At 37.0% G+C, this 21,089-nt stretch overlaps 1 protein-coding gene and 1 long non-coding RNA gene across 2 annotated transcripts in view; both read right to left on the bottom strand.

Annotated features, from left to right (window-relative positions):
* Positions 1-21,089, bottom strand: part of LOC145770910 (fibronectin-like) — a 66,373-nt gene that overhangs the window by 3,662 nt on the left and 41,622 nt on the right. The window contains exons 18-28 of the mRNA XM_082582654.1: positions 10,247-10,510; positions 9,614-9,880; positions 8,959-9,228; positions 8,181-8,444; positions 6,525-6,631; positions 6,165-6,339; positions 5,300-5,409; positions 3,980-4,139; positions 2,967-3,268; positions 2,527-2,683; positions 1,889-1,900 (exon numbers count right to left, since the gene is read on the bottom strand). Coding sequence (XP_082438780.1) covers positions 1,889-1,900; positions 2,527-2,683; positions 2,967-3,268; positions 3,980-4,139; positions 5,300-5,409; positions 6,165-6,339; positions 6,525-6,631; positions 8,181-8,444; positions 8,959-9,228; positions 9,614-9,880; positions 10,247-10,510 — 2,088 coding nt within the window. The remainder of the gene's footprint in view (positions 1-1,888; positions 1,901-2,526; positions 2,684-2,966; positions 3,269-3,979; positions 4,140-5,299; positions 5,410-6,164; positions 6,340-6,524; positions 6,632-8,180; positions 8,445-8,958; positions 9,229-9,613; positions 9,881-10,246; positions 10,511-21,089) is intronic.
* On the bottom strand, positions 12,816-20,886 carry LOC145770437 (uncharacterized). Its single transcript, XR_014289153.1, has 3 exons — positions 20,783-20,886; positions 14,376-14,572; positions 12,816-13,051 (listed from the first exon to the last, which is right to left on the bottom strand). It is a non-coding gene; the product is annotated as an uncharacterized LOC145770437 (long non-coding RNA).

Here is a 21,089-nt window from a genome sequence, read left to right as displayed (position 1 = left end):
TTGAAGCTTCTTCGTTAATTTGAATTATTCTAATTAGCCAAATTTACATTTCGTTTTTCTTCTACAACAAATACTTCACTACTTTTGGGCTTATTTTATTCTGACGATAGCTCCTGAAGAGTGAAGAGAGTCAGACGAAAACGTTAAGCGTTAAGCTACCATGAGCAACATTCTATATGCAATTTAAAAGTTATTAAAGTCATATTTCTTTTGTTGGTGCAGAAAGTTGTAAAACTGGTAAGAACTACGTTGTTATGAGCTTTATTTAAGAAGTTACAAAGTCATATTTTCTGTTTCAGGTCATAAAATATGACTTTTAGTTTTCACTTTAAAATGCAAAGATTGAATCCTTGTAACTTCGTGGGTGTAGTTCAAGCAGCTCCAGTTAACATTGAAATCTAATAACTTGTGGATTAATAGCGCTGTTTGAATTCAATTTCTAATGTGACGTCATCTTTAAATATTTTATAACACAAAAACTGGTCTCTGAATATTGTGAACACTTGCAGGAGGTCAAAAATAGTCAGTCATTATAACAGTTATATCTTTTATGATCAGCGAGCGCTGAGATCTCAAGAGCTAACATTGTATAGTGTAGTGAAGTTGGACATGACTGCTTATTGATCAGATACATGCAATTTTCATCACCTTGTTACTTCTGGTCTGCAACTCGGCGGTAGCAGTCCAGAAGTTACTGCTATTGTAATAGGGCATGCTGATTCGAAATTGGTTTGAAAAAACTTGCAAATAGGTAAAAGACTATGTAGTTGAAACTTTTTTTTGCATATTTTACAAGACTACAGAAACTATGGCCAAAAAGGCATTGGGCACCTTGACTTGGATAACCGCATGTTTTTTTCGTTGCCACCATAGCGTAGTTTCCATATTATCAGTAAAAGTAATATGTTGTATTTTCTGCTATTTGTACATTGAAATGAATGTGGAGCTATACCGAAAATAAATTTGATTGATTGATTGGCAATACGGAAAGATTTTATGGACATCTTTTATCAAAGGACTTTTTGAAAATATAAATGAGCTATGTTCTCATACTTTGTCGACAAGTACCTTGTCTTTGTATACGATGATATGCAAAATTAATTTACCATTGCCTACTTTGCTGTAACTTTGGTTTTACCTTTCATAAAATAAAAAGAAAATTTACTTGCACCAGTGTTGCCAGATCGTCTCGTGAGTTTAAGTATCAGCGCGATAACCAAAATCAAGTTAACATTTGACATGTTCATGATGTTGCCACTGGCAAAAAGGTAGCACAAAATAACAAAATCTACAGTCAAAGACTGTGTTTCCAAACTACAACTCAGACAAGCGGATTAGCCTGCCATCAAGCATAAAGAAGTTTCCGTTGAATCAAATTGAAAGCTTGCACGATGTATTATTGACGCCTGTATTGAAGATTGCTGTGATTCAAACATTCTAAGCGATGCCTTGCCTTGTTTCAAACATACTTTTTTATTCAAGCACAACAATGATTTTTGCAACAAACTTTTGTTTTCACTTTCATCTCATTTTTGTTGAAGCTGCTGCAACTATAAAATCTGGCAACCCTCATTTGGTCACTTCTGGTCTGGTGGTAACTTCTGCACCGCGTATACACGGTCTGAAAGTAACGGTAACTTCTGGACTGCAATAACTCCTGGACCGTAATACAGGTTAAAACAAAGTTTGTAATAAAAGAATATAGATTTTAAATTGTGTTGAAAAGCTATAAATAGGCCAAGTTATTATCCCAGCCAGCAAAATCCGTCGTTTTTAAATTAATTCAACGTATACAGACGTAAAATCAACGTCAAAACAACGAGTGTTGCTAGCTGGACACTCGGCACTATCAAATTAAAACAGATTTTTAATTAACCAGCCAACTAACCTGGTTGTCTGACTGCTCATCCAAGTCAGTAGAAAGATGACGATTTGAAAAATAAAACAACACAGTTTAGTTTGAAGCCAGTGAGTACACGATCAAAAATGCTGGACATTCATAACCACATGCTATATGTCTCTAGAGTCTAGGCCTTGCAGTAATTGTACCAAGAGTAAAGCATGCAATTTGAACATAAAACTATCGAGGGGGCTAGTATAAGACAAAATTTCAGTCGGAATCTTCGTCACGGCATGAATTTACACATTGTCAATGTTTTGAAAACCGGTAATGAACCACACACAAAGTGTAAAGTTAATTTTTGATTTTGAAATTAAGAATTTTGCTGAAATGGTGAGTTCATTACAAAATTTTATCTCAAATCCAAGAAAGTTTTTCAGGCAGTGTTGGCCATCGCAGAGAGTTTGATCCACCAATACAAGCCTGTAATCTTAGTGGATGATTTATGTGAACATAATTAGATGTCCATTGTCCATGTCCAAATCTGGAGATGTTTGCCAAAAACGATCCAATCAAAAACTATGTGAGTGGAAAAGCATGTGTCGTTATCTCTTACTGATTTGACAGTAGCGTTGGGTTTACCTATAAATCAAATTGAGAAAAAATTGGTTTTAATAATCACATACGTGTTGAAATTGGACTCCAATTGGTTGCCACAAGCAGGTCATTGCCTTCTGTCTTGGCCGCTACAGCGACTCTGTACATGGTGTTTGGTTCCAACGAAGGGTTGGTGTATATTTTACCCCATGGTGACATAGATTGAGTCCCATCTCCAATTACAAACTGAAAAAAAAACGAGACTCAATACTTTGCAAAAATGACTGAAAACAAACGTTTTTTTCTTTACCAGATACGCCGCACATTAATCCTTCTTTCTGTTTCTACGAGAGATGTGATTATTTTGATGCTTTTTTTTTCCTTGTAAATAGTTGGAAAAGCTTTCAACCAAGAAGGTTAACTAATAGCTATACTCTTCGCAACAAGCAGTTCCAATTTGCACAACAGATAAACGTTGATTGCAGCGCAATAATACATTTAAATTCTACTACATCACTGAAGTGCTCACTGTGATTTCCTCATTCCCAGCAGCCCTTCGAGATCTTGCTCCAGCCTCCACTCTCGTACCATCATCCCTCCAAAGAGCGACACATTCATCAAAGTTCGCATCCGATGAGCTCGTAATGCAGGTCTCGTTCTTAGTCACGTCGGGAGGTACTGTGCCATCTCCCTTGGTCAAGTAGACGCCAAAGGACTCGATGGGTCCGTTGACATCGGAGAAGGTTCCAGAAGGAAGAGTGAAGGATATTAAGCTCGGGGAAGTGGCAGAGTCAGGATTCAGTGATATGGTTGCATTAGGTTGCGACGGTGCTGAAAAGTTATCGCTCGTTATGAGATAATATTGTGAGACTTATCCCAGAAAGCAAAATCCGTCATCTTTACATTGATTCAACATCTGCAGTACTTGAATCAATGTAAAAATAACAGGTTTTGCTGTCTGGGTATGTACAAATATAAAGTTGTTTCTTTCAACTCACTAGCTGCAGTCAACTTAAGAATCCATTTATTTGGGGAAAAAAGCGTAACGCTTTCAGCATTTGAAATGTTACTGATTTTCTGCAGAGATTCATAGAAGGTAGGGTTCGCCAACTTGGCTGCGATATCCGATAAGTGTTGGCAGACATTTTTTAAATTCCCAGAAAAAATATCATTTTGGCATGTTTGAAGTAGTGGTCGCCAAGTGGATTATCCTCGAGAAAGTGGCAAAGTTAGGATTCAGTGATATGCTTGTATAAGGTTGCGGCGGTGCTGAAAAGTTGGTACATTTCATGAAACACAATCTGAGAACTTGCTGATGATAATATAAAGTCGCTTTCTTGAACTAAGATGCTTTTTAACACTCTTTTCACTAAAACAAGTCAAAACACTTTCAGTCTTTGAAATGTTTCTCATTTACTGTAAAATAGTAAGATTTTAACTGCAGAAGACAAAAATAAAACATATCAGTCACCTTGAACTATAAAAAGACAGTTATTGTGTTATGTAATGACTCTCAACCCGGGTTTTACGAAGTGTACTTACGTGCTGTTAACGTCTTGAACGTTTCTACGTACGATGAAGATCGATCAGGCATCCCATCTATATCGATGATCACAGCACGCATTGTTATGGTGTAGTCAGTAAAAGGGGAAAGGTTGTCAAATGTGATTGTTCGTCGTGTATTGCTGATATCTTCTTTAGGCTAAAACAAAGGTTAAAGTTAGAAAAAATTTAATTGAATAATTTACATATGGCAACTTTTGCAGTCGTCTTAATAAGGCTGCAACAGGCTAGTAAGATGTATAGGAAAGATCAAGGTTTGCTAAAATTAACAAAAAAACGCTTGAAATTGTCTTGGACTTGATCGAAAGCACAAGTTTCATGACTGCGTTCAACACAAAATTTATTTACTCAGTGGGCGATGCCAATAATAATTACGTCATTATTTATTCATTAACATGATCACGGACATGACGGGTCTTGAGAAAGTGAAAAACTGAGCTTGTTTGCGGTTTGTAATATTGTATTTGCGTTTTATAGCAATAAATTAAACACCTAATGGGAATGTATTTCTATGCCATGATCCAATCCAAACATTTTGCTTTAACTCACTTGACCGCCAAACACTTTTCTGGGCTACTAACTACCTTACAATTACCTATTGACTTAATGGATGGCGTAACTACAGAAGGTGAGGATGTGTTAGGCAAATTATAGTCTACTTACTATAGGGATTACTATTAGTAACGTTGCACTGCGGAACAGGAAACTCCACTTATCCGATTGCAATAGAAGCTTCATATCTCAATTTGAAATTTTATTACACCTGCTGCAAGCTTTATTTGGGCAACATACCTTAAATTCTTTTTAAATCAACTACATAATTCCTATATAAACTATAAAAAGTACGATGTTTTGTAATTCAGCGAAATAACTCTTCTAATGTTGTGGATAAGACAAAAGTGGATTAGTTTCGCATCCCTTTGATCTAACTTCCCTAGTCAGCATTGTACATTCGCGAAAAAATGATAATTTTATTGAAATCGACTTCATTTAACAAACAAACTCTGAGCCATCTCAGTCACTACATGAGGGCAAGTTGACAAAGAGTGGTTCTTCTTTCGGTGCTGCTAATTTTTTAAACAGGCTGAAAAAAGTAATTACCCCAGACAGTAAATGAGTCGTTTTTTATATTGATTCAACATTTACAGACGTTGAATGAATGATTGCAAAAAACGACTGATTTTTTTTCTGCATATAGTTCAACTAAATGATTAGTGCTCAATGACTCTTGCAATCGACATAATGATATGCCGGCGTCAAATTGATATCTACTTGCAGTATATTGAGTCATTGACTTACTTTATCATTTCTCTGCACTTCATAAAAGTCGACGTTACCGACAGGGTCTACCCACGTTAGCGTCAACTTTTCTTGACCAGTAACCCCGGATGCATTCGGTTGGTCTGGCCCTGTATGTAAAAATAAGTAATTCACTGAGTATTTACGTCAAATACAGAGTCTTTACACAAAACAGGCTTCAGATAGTAATAACTATATTTGATTTAATTTGCTCTGCTTTGCTTTTTTGCTTAGCATTGAGCACTTTTTGTAGTATTAATAGTTTTCATTGTTTTGAGTCTTTACACTACATGCTTTACACTTATTAAGTTTTCCACAATTAGTTGAAGTTGTAAAATGAAAAACAATCTACACAGTGGTCGAACTGACGCCCTTACGATCGTCGGACACTGCTTGGCCACCCCGTTGACATGTGACGTCATGTTGGCAGGCGCACGTCACGCCGCAGGTGAGTGATAAGAATGCAAGCTCGTATTTTCCAACGCTTCGGCTATGTCACCAACTTCCAAATAAACAACTCGACCCCACGCTTGGAATTATCATTAAAATGAGAAAAAAAACACGTTTGGTTTTATAAAACAGAGCATGTCCTCATACGCGTAGCAATGGTTTGTTACAGGGCCATTAACATTTACTGAAGAAAATACACAAAACAAGACGTATTCAGATAGAAACATGTTTCACTTCTAGCATACAGTATATGATGCCAAAAATAATACTCAATCATGTCATGAATAATTTGTCACCTGTAATTTATCACAAACATAATTTGCGGAGTTAATGAGCAAAAACATCGCTATAAATAATGAAAAAACATCAAATTTCTTTCAAAAGTGACGATTTGAAAAACAAAGTGAGACCTTACTTGAATTAGCACTAGCAACGCTGGTAGAGCTGTTCAAGCCATTGCTGTTGACAACAACAGATATGGTGTAATTGTGGCCAGGTAGCACTGATATTTGGCTGCTGGTGTCAACAAATTCAGCTGAGACACTGCCAGCTGGATCGGCGGATGGATCAGTTGTGCTGACGTAATTGATCTGCAAGAAAGTAAAATTAATCAAGAAACCGCGCTTTTTTTCTGAAAACAAACACAAGCCCCTCGAACAAATAGTTTTATTTTGGTAAGCTTGCTCAGTTGGCGATGCTAGTCTAATATAACGCAGTTTGTACAACCAGTTACCAACACAGCCAGGAAATGCTTCAAGTCAGAACATCAACTCACAGTGATAGTATCCCCGCTTCCGTCAGGGCTGCCCCATCCCACATCTACTCGGGTAGTTTCACTTCCAGGCGACTGCTCAGCAACGAGATTCTTCACCGCATCAGGATCTGTTGGATGAGAAGACATGTTTTTTGTCTGACTTAGCGCATGCTATTATAATTTATAAAAATAGCATTTGATTTTCTTCACAGATTATCTTGAAGTCACTGGATAGTAACATCTGATTCAGTTGGAATGAGCAGATTAGAAAGATTTTTAATAATTGAAATGAATATTTCAGCAATCCACCAAGAAACGCAATCGCAAACGTAAAAGTAGCATTCAAATAAAGCTTTTACATGTTTCATGCTCTTAATAAACGTAGAATCAATATAAGTCCATCATTATCTTGGTCAGCTGAAAGAGTATTTTCTTTTATCTCTAGCGTAAGCCTTGACCAATAGTATATACCAAATATTTTTTTAATTTGCAATAGATCGAGTTTCGCTTTTAGCAGCATGATCGTTGCTTACTTCACAATGGAGATATTACCGACCTGTTTTGGCTAAAACAGGTCGTTAATAGCTTCTATAGTTTGAACAAACATTGGAAAATGATTTTGGATGAGAGCGACATGTTTCTTGGGGATTGGCTGAAAAATTTCTAAACAAATTCATTCACATGAATGTATTAAACAGTTGATGGAGTGCTTTCCACAAGAATTAAATATTTCGATAAATTAAAGCAAGAAAGCTGCACAGCAAACCCTATGATGGCTTTCGTGACTAACAAACCTGAGTCTTGTATTTGCTGCTGATGCATTTATAAATATTGGTTTAAAGCACAGAAACATTAAAACTGGACACAACACAAAAAAAACAACAAAACCACAAACAAGTTTTCAGCACCCAGAACAAGCAACAAGTCGAAACAAGAGACAGCACACCACAAGTTATTCACCACGTGTTGTGTTTGTTAATATTTGATGGTGGTAACATTGCAGTTTTTTCATCCTCATTTTCAGGATTGCATCGTCGCTTTGCAGCAACTGATGTAAAAATAATACGATTGACAATGGAAGCAAATTGAAAGCAAAGAATTATAAGTGCACATTGTATTTTTATCAATGCATAGAAAAAAGCCATGTCTTCTTGCATTGTTAGCCTATGTGAAAGTTTGCAAACAAAGCAATTATGTGATTATTGTTTAGTGGAAGCCAAGACTGATTTTCCAAGTCTCTTGTTGACTCGTGATGTCATAAAGTCGACCTGCAGACCATGCAAATATTGCGACGCAGACAGGGAAATTTGATATTATTACGTTGCTTCAACGTATTAAAGCTTGATAATGCGCCAATCTGTGAAATGAAAATATTACATTGATTAATTATTAATTTGTAGCAATAATTTCTATAAACTTGTTGAGGATTGTAGCGTTAAGTCGACTTCTTTTAATTTCGATACCGTAGGTTGATCAAATGCAAACATGGAACATGCATTAACCAATTTGCTTGGCATTAAACTGAAAAGTCTTCTAACTCATTACCTAGAGATTACACATGGCATGTTTTCACCGTTTAATAAATTTTAAGTATTTTAAAATTCGGTTACGAAATTCGTTCCAAACAAAGCGAATTGCCACCCCCCCATGCACAAGAACGAGACGCTTTATAATCACTTATGGTCGTTGTAGCGTTTTCAGAATCCCCGCGCAATCCGGCAAAGACGGTGAAGACTTCAATGGAATAGCGGCTCCCAAATTCTAGCACAAACTCATCAGTGGTCTCATTAGTGGGGAAGTTCCGTACAAGATCACCATCCTCATCAGTGTACGTGATGATGTATTCATCTGCCTCCCCAAGTCCAGGAGGAAACCAAGATACGGACACTGATGGATTCACAGATGTTGGAGGAGCTTGGAGGGAGGTCACTGGATCGGGATCTGAACAAAATATCACATGAAGAAAACTGGGGTGTTTGTTTTGCACAAAGCATCCAATTAGCGACAGAATTATAGCTGACTGCAATCATGCATCCAATCATGCAATCATCCAATCATGCTCATCAAATGAGCGTTTTCGACAGATATCCTTACTCCAGCAATAAGATGAAGTGGAATGAAGTTGTAACATATTTTCACGGCCAGACACATTTCTGTTAAAGGTTTAGTAAAAGGATAAGAAGTAAATATTTCTGTTTACTTTCATAAAAAATAACAAAACCAAATAAAAAGCAGTTAAATAAATCTGACTGATGAGGACTGATGTACCAATCGATAATTTGATTGGTAGATTACAATTTGATGATCAATGCCTCGTTAGTTATATATTTCAATTTGTCAACCAAAACGAAACCTTTTTGTTTTTTTGTAGTAACATTAATCTACAACAATTTATTATTCCTGTTGAAAATTAAACAAGGAACACGTGAAACCAAGACGGCTCGCAAACACTCACATGTCGGGTTGTTGGTGCTGTTAATCTCTTCACCAGTAACATCAAAGAACTCGGTTTCTACCATGACAATGTAATAAGACCCTGGAGTCAAGTCAGGAATTTCAGTCGAGAACGTTTCATTTCCGACTGGAATTGTGGTGATATTGTTTGTAGCATTGGCAACGTGAACAAGAAACTGGTGAAAACCGCCGCTAACCGGTTCCTGCCAGTCAGCACGAAGAGTGGTTGTGCTCTGCGGACTAACCATCAGCTGCTGAGCTGGCAATGGAGCTAAAACAAAACAAAGATAAATTGAAAACTTTGGGAACGCGACATCATTACGTCACATTTCGACATTAAAATACGTCACATCAGGAATGAAAATTATCAGACTACACGACATACTAATATAAAAGTGGCAGAACCACACACGCCAGGTGATGTGAAACCATGTAATGTTTACAAGGAATTTGTTGTTTAAGTAGACCAACTATGACGTATGTTGGAAGATAGCATCCAGTTCAAAGAATGTGTTCAAATACTCCATCCGAGCATCCCAGCAGCTTGCTAAGTAGATAACTCAGCACTCTTGTTCTTGATTCAAACAATTCAACAAACAAAACTTCAAATTATTGATGTTCAAGAATAAACTTGACTATCTCTTCAACCTCCTTACCAATCACTGTTGTTTGACGTTCAGTTGTGCTATTATATCTTTGGTACTCCACGATCAAAGCAATGGAGTACTTGCTTCCGTACTTGAGAGTGACAGAGTAGCTTGTTTCTGTGATGGTGTCTTCATGCACTTTCAACCCAGTGAGAACATCAGTGAAGATGACAAAGAAGGAGTCCGCTCCACCTAATGTTGGAGGAGCCCAGTTTATTGTGACGTTGTTCGTCCGAAATGAGGCTTCCACGTTGAAATTTGACGCGGGATCTGGATCTGAAATTGGTAAGTTTTCGGTAATGCAACGTATATTTACTGTTATTAGAACACAGCGCAGACAATCCACACAGTACAATATAGTGGAGTCGCAACAGGGTGTTTCATCAGATCTGCAACAAACTGAACAAATGAAATGGTATGATTCATTAATACACTGAACGTGTATCATGCCCAGAAACACAGAACACGAGTTCGATGCTCTAGAGTCTAGTAGGTTTTGTTTTTCTTTGCAAATTCAAAGGGAACACTCAATCACCGTCACAAACATTGCAAGGTTTAATGAACAGCAGAAAGCATCATATCAATTAAAACGAAAGTTCGTTTTTCTTGGATGCATACCAACAAATCCATAGATTGACTTACATGTTGGGGAAGGGGCACTGGACGCACTTTCACTTTGAATTCCAACGAATATGACACCAACGCTGGCGACATACATAGATCCAGGAGTAAGGCCATCCAAGATGGTTTCTAATGTGTTGTTGTCCACAGTGATGTTGCGGACCCCCGAATCATTGGTATAAATGATGAATTTATGATATCCTCCAGATGATGATGCATTCCAAGAGACGCGGATGCTTGTTGTATTGGTTGGTATGGCAACCACGTTGCGAGCAGGCGAAGGTGCTAAGAAAGTTTTTTTTTTTGGTTTGATTGCGTCGATTCAACGCTTTGAAACGAGGAATCGGTGGAGAATATTTCATTCGAGGATTATAATAATTGCTGATTTTTTGTTATTTTACGTTAATGCAATGCCAAGGCCAGAATGCTGCAATGAGCCAAACTTGAAATCGTCGCAACAAAAAATTTCCACACTAAAGGGTCATTCACTTTTTAGCACTGATTTAACGTTATAATACGTGGTTACGACGTAAAACCAGCAAACTTTGAAACACACAGCCACTCTTTTAACAACGTTCAAACAGTCTACCAACACCATTCTACCTTCTAGCCAAATGTAAATCAAGTGTACATATCAGAGCAGTTACTGGGTGAAAGAACTGCCCATCTCAAAGTGTCGCAAGAACAGTTCAAACAACTATATATTTCAACAAACATAATAACCACACGGTTCAACAATCGATTTTTCACATATGAAGATTAATACAAGTGTTACTGAAACATCTAAACTGTAATGAAGATTCTACAACAAAACAATAGGCATTCCAAGCCAAGTTTCTCACCACAACGCCCACACACACAAGACAGGCACAGTTAAAAATAACATTCAACTAGAAATAACAAAGCTTCTACGCATAATATCAGGTTAATACGGGTCGTAATGGAAACTATTAAACAGCCTGGTCAGGATTAATGGACAATATAACGAAGGCAACACTGCAAGAAAAATTATGACTGTTATTGCTATAGCGAAGTTGAAAACATAAAAGTAGTTGATTAGGGAGGATAGGGAAGTACGCAGCTATGAGAGTGGACTGGTCAAACACAGCAGGAAATGCCCAATGGCTGTTGGCAAGACGATGATGGTGGTAGCCTGGTAAAGAAAATAAAAATAAATATTTTGCCGTAAAAAAATCTTTTTGTGTGAATGAGTTTTGGATTTGTATTAAATGTAAATTTGTTTTTTTAAAAGAAAAACAAGTTACGCAAAGATAGTCTTGTAAAACAGATAGTATGATATTACATTAATAGTTGCTTGTTACATACTTTAACGAATTAATATAAAGGCATGCACAATATAATGTCCTCTATGTACAATTGTACATAGCAACACCAATTGCATGAATACAGAAACGCATAAAACACGAAAGACAGCCCTTTCAAAATCGATATGTGCTAATTTGAAGCTGTGTTATCTAGGTATGCCGGTAGCTACTCAACACACCGCATATTTGTGTGCTTAAGCGTGAAATTCCATGACAAGATGGCCAAAAAAAGGGAAGCTTTACTTTCAGTTCCTTGTACATGTACTGTAAACATTTCATAAAATGAAAAGGCACAATATTTAAGTCTGCGAAAGGCTTTTAATCCGTGAGACTAAACACATGGAACATTGGAAAAACGACATCAGCAGAAAATAATCGCTGCAGCGAGTATTGATTATTATAATAATTATTATTAGTTATCTATACTCAGGCTAAAAAAGCTTCTTTGAAAGCTTACTCCTAGCAGATTGGCATACTTGGAGGTTTTGAACCATGACGCAGGCACAGAAAATGACTGAGTGAAGTTTCCGCTCGTGGTTGAAATACAATTGGCTGTAAATTGCTTCATTTCACATCTAATTCACAAGAACCTTGTTTTTTTATTGATTGCTCTACCAATGCTCACAACGCATTACAGCAAGGGTAATTTTTTGCTCATTTACTGTGGTTGTGTTGTGTTAGATTGCAAAGGGAATTACAGCAAAATAGACGTTCATTTAACTGCGGAAGAAGTTATCTTCAAACAATGAGCCTGGTGAAAAAAAATGTATGACTCATTGGCAGGAAGCAGGGTTGGTTTCGGGTGCCTATCATAACGCTGCCAATACAGATGCCACTAACATGCGCAAGAGAGTCAAATAGGTGGATATATTCGACAAAGCCTCAACACAATAGATCCCGGAAGTACGGACTACTGTTGACCAATCAAACATTAAGAAACAAATACTTCCAGTAAAACTCAAAACTACAATGAAATATCGATGCATGAAAACAGTCTGGTTCTGTAATGCCATCATAGCTGATACCAGGCAGTCGTTTTTAAAGTGTAAATTCGTAGAAACGTCTAACACTTAAAAAAAACAAAAAGCAATGCGGTTATGTTTGTACGAAACAGAACATGACGGGCTATGTCTGCTGATACGCAACTAAGTACGAAAAACGTCGATGCCAGTTGCCATTAATAAATGAAAAAAAACAAGCTAGCAGTTAAAGGATAAATAGAATCATAACGTTGGCATTTACCTGTACAGCCAATCAGTGGAACATCAATACATCGAAAAAATCCTGCCAACACCCGAGTCTTGTGACATGTCCCAGGCAGAAAAGCAAAACAATAACAGCAGTGCTATAAGAAGTATCACGAACAACGTCACTTCTAAACAACGCTAGGCCCCAAACCCTTGTTGCACTCCATAAAAATCAGGTACGACTGAATATATATGTTTTCGTGGTAGTTGATATGTTGAATTTCTCAACCTTACACTGGTGAGCCTGTCTGGAACTGAAAATTAAAGATAGCATAACTTGATGAAAGTAAAATAGCAATGAAGACAGACTAAAGAAAAATGCTCTACATGCAAACATAACAGAAAACACCCTGTTGGAAATCCAGTTTGATTCACATGATTATTTACTACTCATGCTCATGACTTGTAAAAATACAAACCTAACATAATGAACGCTTCGCGTGATTAAATAACATTGTAAGTCGCCTACTATGATTACGTGAGGACGGCTGGTTTCGTTGTGACGTTTCACCCCCAAAGAAATTTCAAGCAGTAACACCATAGAATAATGACACATTAAAAATAACCAAAAATCTAAATCGTTTAAACAAAATGAACACAGTTATGGGCTTGCATAACTCACAATGTTTAGCTTGACAAAGCATGTAACGCACTCTGCATCTACTGTATATCTGAATCGGTTAATCGTAATTCAGCATTCAATGCTGTCCAGCACAAGGCAGGGCATACGAATGAAGAAAAGACGAACAGGAAAAGCAAAGACACGCTTACATGAATAGAAAAAGGATATATTTTTTTAGTAAATGTAAATCTTAAAAAACTTGCAGCTTTCCAAGAGTTTGAAACAACTACGCTATAGCCTGCCTGCGAGTGTCTAAAACGGTAAAATAACTAAATACAGGTACACGATTTCAAGAAGGAAAAAGGGTTTGAAAACGTTTTTGTTTGTAAACTTACTAAAATAAACCATGCACAGACTTTCAAGAGCACAATCACGTCATTTTGCTGTTTTTAAACAGGGTTTCGTTGACTTTAGATTTTCTATATCAGCGAAAGCTATCTTTAATTAGGCAGAAGCTACAAGCATGCGCGTGTTCAATTTATTTCCTTGTACTGAGAGCCAATGAGTAATATAAGGAAACATTAAGTTGTTCCTAATTAAGAAACAATGCAGCCTAGCCACAAACAAACAAATTTTCTTTGATTCATCATTTAACCACACAATAACTCCATTTATGCGTCAATAATGCACTTTTGAGGTGTATAACCGCCTCGTTTTTAACTAAGCTTTTCTTCTGAAATATCTGAAGAACAAGCCATGCTGATCTTTCGCAAGCGGTATTAACGTAACAATACATAAAGAAGTTGCAAAAAATAAACGCGACTAACCGGACAGCTGATAACAATAGGTCTGGCTTTAAATTCTAGAGAAAGCTTTTGTTCACAAAATTAAAATGGCAACTCCACCCTTTTTCCCAAGTAGGCTACATATTGGTTGGTAAGTTATTGACGTTCATGCGGTGTTTTCGTGGTAATTTTCATCACAAAACACAACTTTACAAGAAAAAAAAAACAAACCTGTTCGACTGAAGCCAATTTTTTCAGAGCTTCATTTTCCATTATTGCCCATATTTCATGGACATATGCACAGCGACCAATGAGAACTGATGCCTGCTAGCAGCACAAGGCCGTTCCAACCTCGTCCTTTAGTAGTCAATTAAAACACAGTGAGACTCGCAGTAGCTTGCTTTGTAGCCAAAATATGACAAGAAAGCCTAAAAACAAAGAAATAATGTTTGAATCATTATATGATTTGTTGCTCTGCACCTACCGTAGCTGGTTAGAGAGAAGTGTTTGATGTAAACGGTTTAGTTTTTTTTTTCATGTACATAACACGGTCGTGTTAATGGCCTCGTTGAGCATATTTAAAAGCATCCCACCATACCCTGCAAAAGTAAACAAACAACTAGGCTCATAAATCTGTGGTACTGTCTCTATTGTGGAAATATTTCGCTGACTACAACAGCTGGGCTAGATCAGACAGCCACAATGTCACAAGGCTGGTACGACAATACAATGTTTGCAACCCAATCGTCTGTTAAGAACCAGCTTAGTTTCTCACTTCCAACATGGCCATGCTTCCAACAACCCTTTTTTACAGAAGACAAAACAAGAAAGACCATATTCAATTTACAAAGCAAGACATAACTCAATGATGGAATGCGTTGTTAGTTTGACCGCATGTGAATAATCCTGGGTAAATTCATTGGTTTTTGCCCTGGAATCAGTTCTCTTAATACATCTTTGTTGCTGTATATATGATACGGTATATAAGCCGGCGGTATATTTGATTCGATTTTTAATGCACTGGTAAGAGTAAAAATTAGTCGTTGCAGCAGTAAAAGTTACAAAATTATATATAAAAGCTGCGCTTAATTGTATGATTTCATAGTAAAATTTATTAGTTTAACATCTGACAATGCATTGATGAAATAAAATAAGAATGACGGGTGCTTTTAGCTTGAAAGAAATTTTTATTGTAGTTATAAACATTTTTCTTTCATATTCTACTAGTAACTATCGTTTTAAAACAGCTTCGCTTTGCTTCAACGTAATTTCAAATCTTCAACGAGTGCAAACAATAAAACGAAACTTGTCGGAGCAAAAAACTGGCTTTTAATTAAATGCCATTCAATAGATTAATGAGATACAAAGTGGGGTTTTCACAGAAATGCAATGTCAAATATCACCAATCTACTGAACAAAAGGTCCCCCAGCCACACACTTAATACAGTGGAGATCAGTCGCTAAAGTAAATATTGACCATTAACACAGGTATGGAAGGCAAACACCAAATAAATTTAGGCCTCTGAAGAATAGTTATTAGTTAGGGTGCTACGTTTCAACATGATAATAAAATACTGCAAATAGTCATTTTTACGATGACGCTAAATCCTGGTAGTTAATAATGTAAACACGAACAATTGATTTATCGACAAATCTAAACATAACTCGACCACAAAAATTGATCTTAAAATTTATTTTTGTTTTCGGTGTTTTAACAGCATTGGAATTAACTGTGATTTCAAAGCGGTTTGACGTCAAAGCTGACGATCTTTTCCTAGCTGGATATTTGATCTGCAGCCGTTGAATCAACGTAAAAAAGACAGATTTTTCTGGATGGGTTCAAGGCAAAATAAAAATATTACTGTGCCTCCAGAAACAACCAAGTAAGCTAAAATCCCCGACCGTGGCCAAACGACAGGGTTTAACCTGTGCACTTTTGAAATGTCACTTTGACAGATTTGGGTGGCAGCTGACTGTGATCTTTTGGAATTTCGCTGTCATCTTTGTGTGAATTGTTTTTGTAGGTGTTTGTGATGTATGGCAGTTCTTCGTATTGAAGATTTGTAGTTCAAAGTCACGCCATTTGTAGGCTCTCCATTGGCTAAAAAGTCCCAATGCGTGACTAACAGACGCGGCCGCAATGGTAGCATGTAAAGCCTGCCACAGGTGATAACTGATGATAGAGATTCTCTACCTGTCTATTTCGACGATTTTGTTTGCTTGATGATACAGTACACGTTTTTTCGTACTTGAAAATGACCACATACACAATAAACCTTCACGATTCCCAATGATCAGTACTCAGCAGTCTATTATTTACATGTTTTGTTAACTAGAGAAAGTACTGCAAATATATGTATATTGTATAGTGTATATACCGTTTGTGCATATGTACAGCAGAGTTGGCAATCTTGCATTAATTACGTTCACCAGCAAATCAGATACAAACAATTAGCTTCAGCAGGCTAGCTATAATGTTCTTATAGCAGGAAATAAGAATTCGTTTCCGCGTTGTAAAAGCAACGAGACTCATTGTGAACAACAATGAACAAACTATAATGTGTAATACCAAACGATTTAAACAATAGCACCCGGCCTAGTCCCAGACAGCAAAATCCGTTATTTTTACATTGATTCAACGTCTACAGACGTTAAATCTGCTTTTGGATTTTTGCTGTCTGGGGTCATGTGGATAAAGCTATCTAGGGTAGATAAGATATGCTAGAGTAGAGTGTGTCCACTGTCCAAGTACTGTAGTTTACATATATGATTGGACATATACTTTTCCACAGCCGGACATGCAGAGCCAAATCGAGTTATTTTTAGATTTAGTGTCTGCTGTCAACCAACCTTTTGTAAACAAGAATTTAAACGCATTTGAACCAAACTTTGAAATACAACCAACAAAAATGTAGATGCAGTTTTACAACTTGGCTGTGAGAAGTCCATGAACAAGGAGATACGTATCTACTTACAATCCTACATAGTCAGCAAAAGTTACAGTATTTCATCATTCCAACGTCTAAAAAAAACGAAAAATCTTTTGTTACAGCTGAGTCATACCCACCCATGCAAAGATCACGAGGTAAGACGAAAACCTTGGAAAGATGAAAAATCTTGCTTCGAGCAATGGAACTTAGCGACGCGTAAATGCGGAAGAATACGTTTTGCTGCATCATGGGCATCTACTGAAGCGTAGCAAGACAGAATCATTGAATCTAACTAACACATTGATATCGCCTCGCCTTCACACTCGTTGTGCGCAACGCAGATATGTTAAATACTAGTTTGGGGCTTGGCTTTATTTGCATGTATTGAAACCAGTTCTCACGACGTTGCTAACGAAAACGGTTGTCATTACGTCAAACTAACATAAAAAACGATCACTTTGCACGTTGAAATGTTGCATCGAACGCATGTACAATGAATTCGTGTTGTTGAACGACTGTCAAACGATGTCAATATTATGTGAAACTCAATGTTGGGAGATAAAGGAAGTAACGTAATAAAGTAATTGAATAAACAAATCCATCAAGCTTGAAAAAATAAGGAACCCGTGATTTGCATATGAATTCAAAAATGAAAGTTGAAGTTATAACTCAGCCAGAAAAATTGGTCCTATTTACATTGATTCAACATCTGCTGACGCTTAAATCAATGTAAAAAGAACAAATTTTGCCTGGCCATGAAGCATGATCAAGGGTAACTATCAAAGTAAAGTGCACAAAACCTGAAGTAAAACTCCCTTGCTGATGAAGCTCACAAAAAAACAAATTAAAAACTTCATTTTTTAACTGAAGGAATGCCGCCATAAAGTCAAAAATACGTTCAGCAGGCATGCGCAACGAAAATACGACCTTCAAATTTTAGCCGTAATTTTTCACTTCAGTGAATCTTCCGGTTTCACGGCTGAAATGCTAGTTATTTTCCACTCGGTTGTCCCAGACAGTAAATTAGTCTTTTTTACATTGCTTCAACGTCTGCAGACGTTGAATCAATGTAAAAAACGACTGATTTGCCTGGGACATTCGCCGAAGAAACTCAAAAAGAAAGTGTGCTTCAAAAATCAAGAACTTCCTGAAAGAAAACAGGGTGTGTTATGTATCACACACTGTCACAGCTCGAATGGACGACGGCAGGTAAAGGTTATTTTCAAACCTCGCACCTGAACCCTGTTGTATTGTGGATATGACGTCAAGTTCTTTGTACAAAAACCTTCATCGTGAGTTCCTTTTTTAATCTTTAAATAGTCTACTTGTGATAGGTTTCAGAGCGCGGACTGCAAACGGAAAAAACACAAAAGATTGTGTTAACGGGGTGTTGGCTTTCAAAATACTCTCTACTAGATGACACAATTGCAAAGACCAGCTCGTGGGTATTGAAATTGGACAGTTGGACACCATTCAGGCTGAAGTTGTTCTTATAACATCGGATCAATGTTATTAGATGCGTCTGTTGTGCATTGTGTGATAAAAACAGCTGCTGACGTAAGCGCAATTCGACTGTGCGCTCACACCTTTTAGGTTGGACAAGTGGTTCTTGAAATTTCCCCTTTTTGGCAGCACTTCAAAATCACCAACCAACACCCCTCCTAGAATGGCTATAAAATTATAATTTTAGATACAGAATACATATCCAGTATGTAGGTTAAAAATTAGCAAGTTGTTTTCCGAACACATGGACTAGGCAGTCCGGCTAGGGAACGTTGCCAAACCTACATCGTGTTAACTGCTAGAAAATGCTAAACTGATGTGAATAGAGAAACGTTTGCTTAAAAAATTAGTGGTGCTAACTTACTCATTAAGCGCTGACCCTGTGGGCGTGCTATTCAGATGTACATCTTAGTGCCTAAACTGCTTATATACGTATTGAACCTCACAAGGTTTTGCCACCTTTCTCCACCCATCGGTGTGCAAAGCATATCGCATACTGAAATTGCTATTTTCGTTTCGTCACGGTAAGTCAAAAACAAAATGACATAAGGAGGCTTATATCAGTCCCAGAACTACTCCTATTCAGAAAAGGGTGCAGTTTTACAATAACTACTCTGCCATTTTTTTTCGACAACTTTCAATCAATTTCTAGTATCTGGTTTCGTATCGCATGAGGCGAATAGTAAAGAATATCCAGCCAGGATATTTAACCGGATAGTAAAAATATCCCCCCTCAAGTTATTCGCACACTTTTGCTTGGTTTGAACTCGTTTCGACAAATTTTGTTACAAAACAGATCTTTTAGCTGACACAACATTTGCGCAAAATGTATCCTCCAACGCAAATCAATACTCCTTCCTTATGTTATCCCAGCCAGCAAAATTCGTAATTTTTACGTCTGATAACGATCTGATTCGTACGATTTAATGTCTGCAAACGTTGAATGAATGTAAAACTGACAAATTTTACTGTTTGGGATATTTAGTTATGCAGTTAGAGAAATGCAAACCTCGTGCAAAGACAGCAAGAAGTCTGATGCGAGATCCACCCGAGCAATGTGATATTTTATTATAATGATTTATTTATAGCATTGGCTTAAATGGCTCAGGACGATTAATTGTTTAAATTGCGCCATTCAAACGCATTACCTACTCGTATACGAATCAATGCATTGATTTGGACGCATGTTGTATGGCGTTTATGATAAAAAAGCAACACTGACTGAGAGAACTTAGACCGCCGAATTATCTTCCACCAACCATCAACAAAAAGTTAGATCAGAATTGAACAAATATTGTTAACACATGTAAATTGAGAGAACAGCGAAAAGAAACAACAACAGAAAAAAACGAAAAATGTGTCACGCCTTGAATGATCATTGGCCACACATTCAGCAAATCAGCGCTTTTTACATTGATTCAACCTCTGCAGACGTTAAACCAAAACCAAGGTTGGTGCATGGTTGTCAGTGCCACTTTCGGTTTCTGGTCATTGATTTAATTCGAACAAAGAGGTTTTTGTTGTTGTTTCTTATTTTAAAAACTTGTCGTTTAAAATATTGAAGCATATGTTTTTAACACTTTGAAGGATGTCGCTTGAAATGAAACTTAGGCTCAACCTGTTACGTAATGTGCAGCACAAAGCACTGTGCGACTGTGCGTCGCAATCACTGTCACAGCACGCTTAGAAAATTAACTGGATTTCAAATCGTGCTAAAAAATTCATCGACCTTTTAGAAATGTTAAAAGTAGCTTAGCATCTATATTGTAAGGTTAATATCTTTTGCCAAGAGTTAAATGCTGATCCGTTTTAGATTAAACCTTAAAAACCTCACAATTGAAGCAACTGCTGTAGCAATTGATTGTTTCAGCATGGTCGCAACATGTACAAGTCAATTTCGGCCATTGATGTAATAGTAAAACCAAGTAAAAGCTAGATGTACTAGTAAATGGCATGGATTACTTGAAGAACTACCTTTGTTGCCACTGAGCCTGTAAATATGGGTCCGATGTCTTGTCACATATCGTTAATAATGCAACAGAAAAATATAACTTTTTCGGCAGCCGATCGTAACAAGAACTGTCACAATAGACACCGTGTTTCGCCTATGAGGCTGGCCTCACCAGTATCGCACCACATACATAAAAATATAGATTGTTATTATGGCACAATGTTACTTTGCGATGGCAAAATATGATATATCACCTGCTTGGTCTTTTCATGGCAACCAAGTTTATAAGTGCAAAGTCATCATAAATCTTTAAATTGGTTACAAATAACTTGAGGATCAAATTTGGTGGGTGAAAAGATGATCGGAACATCAGCGTCATTTTACATTAGGGTGGTCCAAAAAAAACTTTTTTTGTAAATGTTAATGTCTCACCCTAAAATATTGTTACCATTGATGAGAAAATGATATATGTGAATTTTCATAAAGATTGGTTGATATTTAGGGGTTGCTACCGGGGTTCAAAGTTTTGTCGTTTGCCCCCATTTTAACGTTTTAAGAGGA

Source organism: Aplidium turbinatum, chromosome 5 (genome assembly GCF_918807975.1).
Source record: "Aplidium turbinatum chromosome 5, kaAplTurb1.1, whole genome shotgun sequence".
Lineage (NCBI taxonomy): Eukaryota > Metazoa > Chordata > Ascidiacea > Aplousobranchia > Polyclinidae > Aplidium > Aplidium turbinatum.
This window is presented reverse-complemented; position numbering and strand designations above follow the sequence as displayed.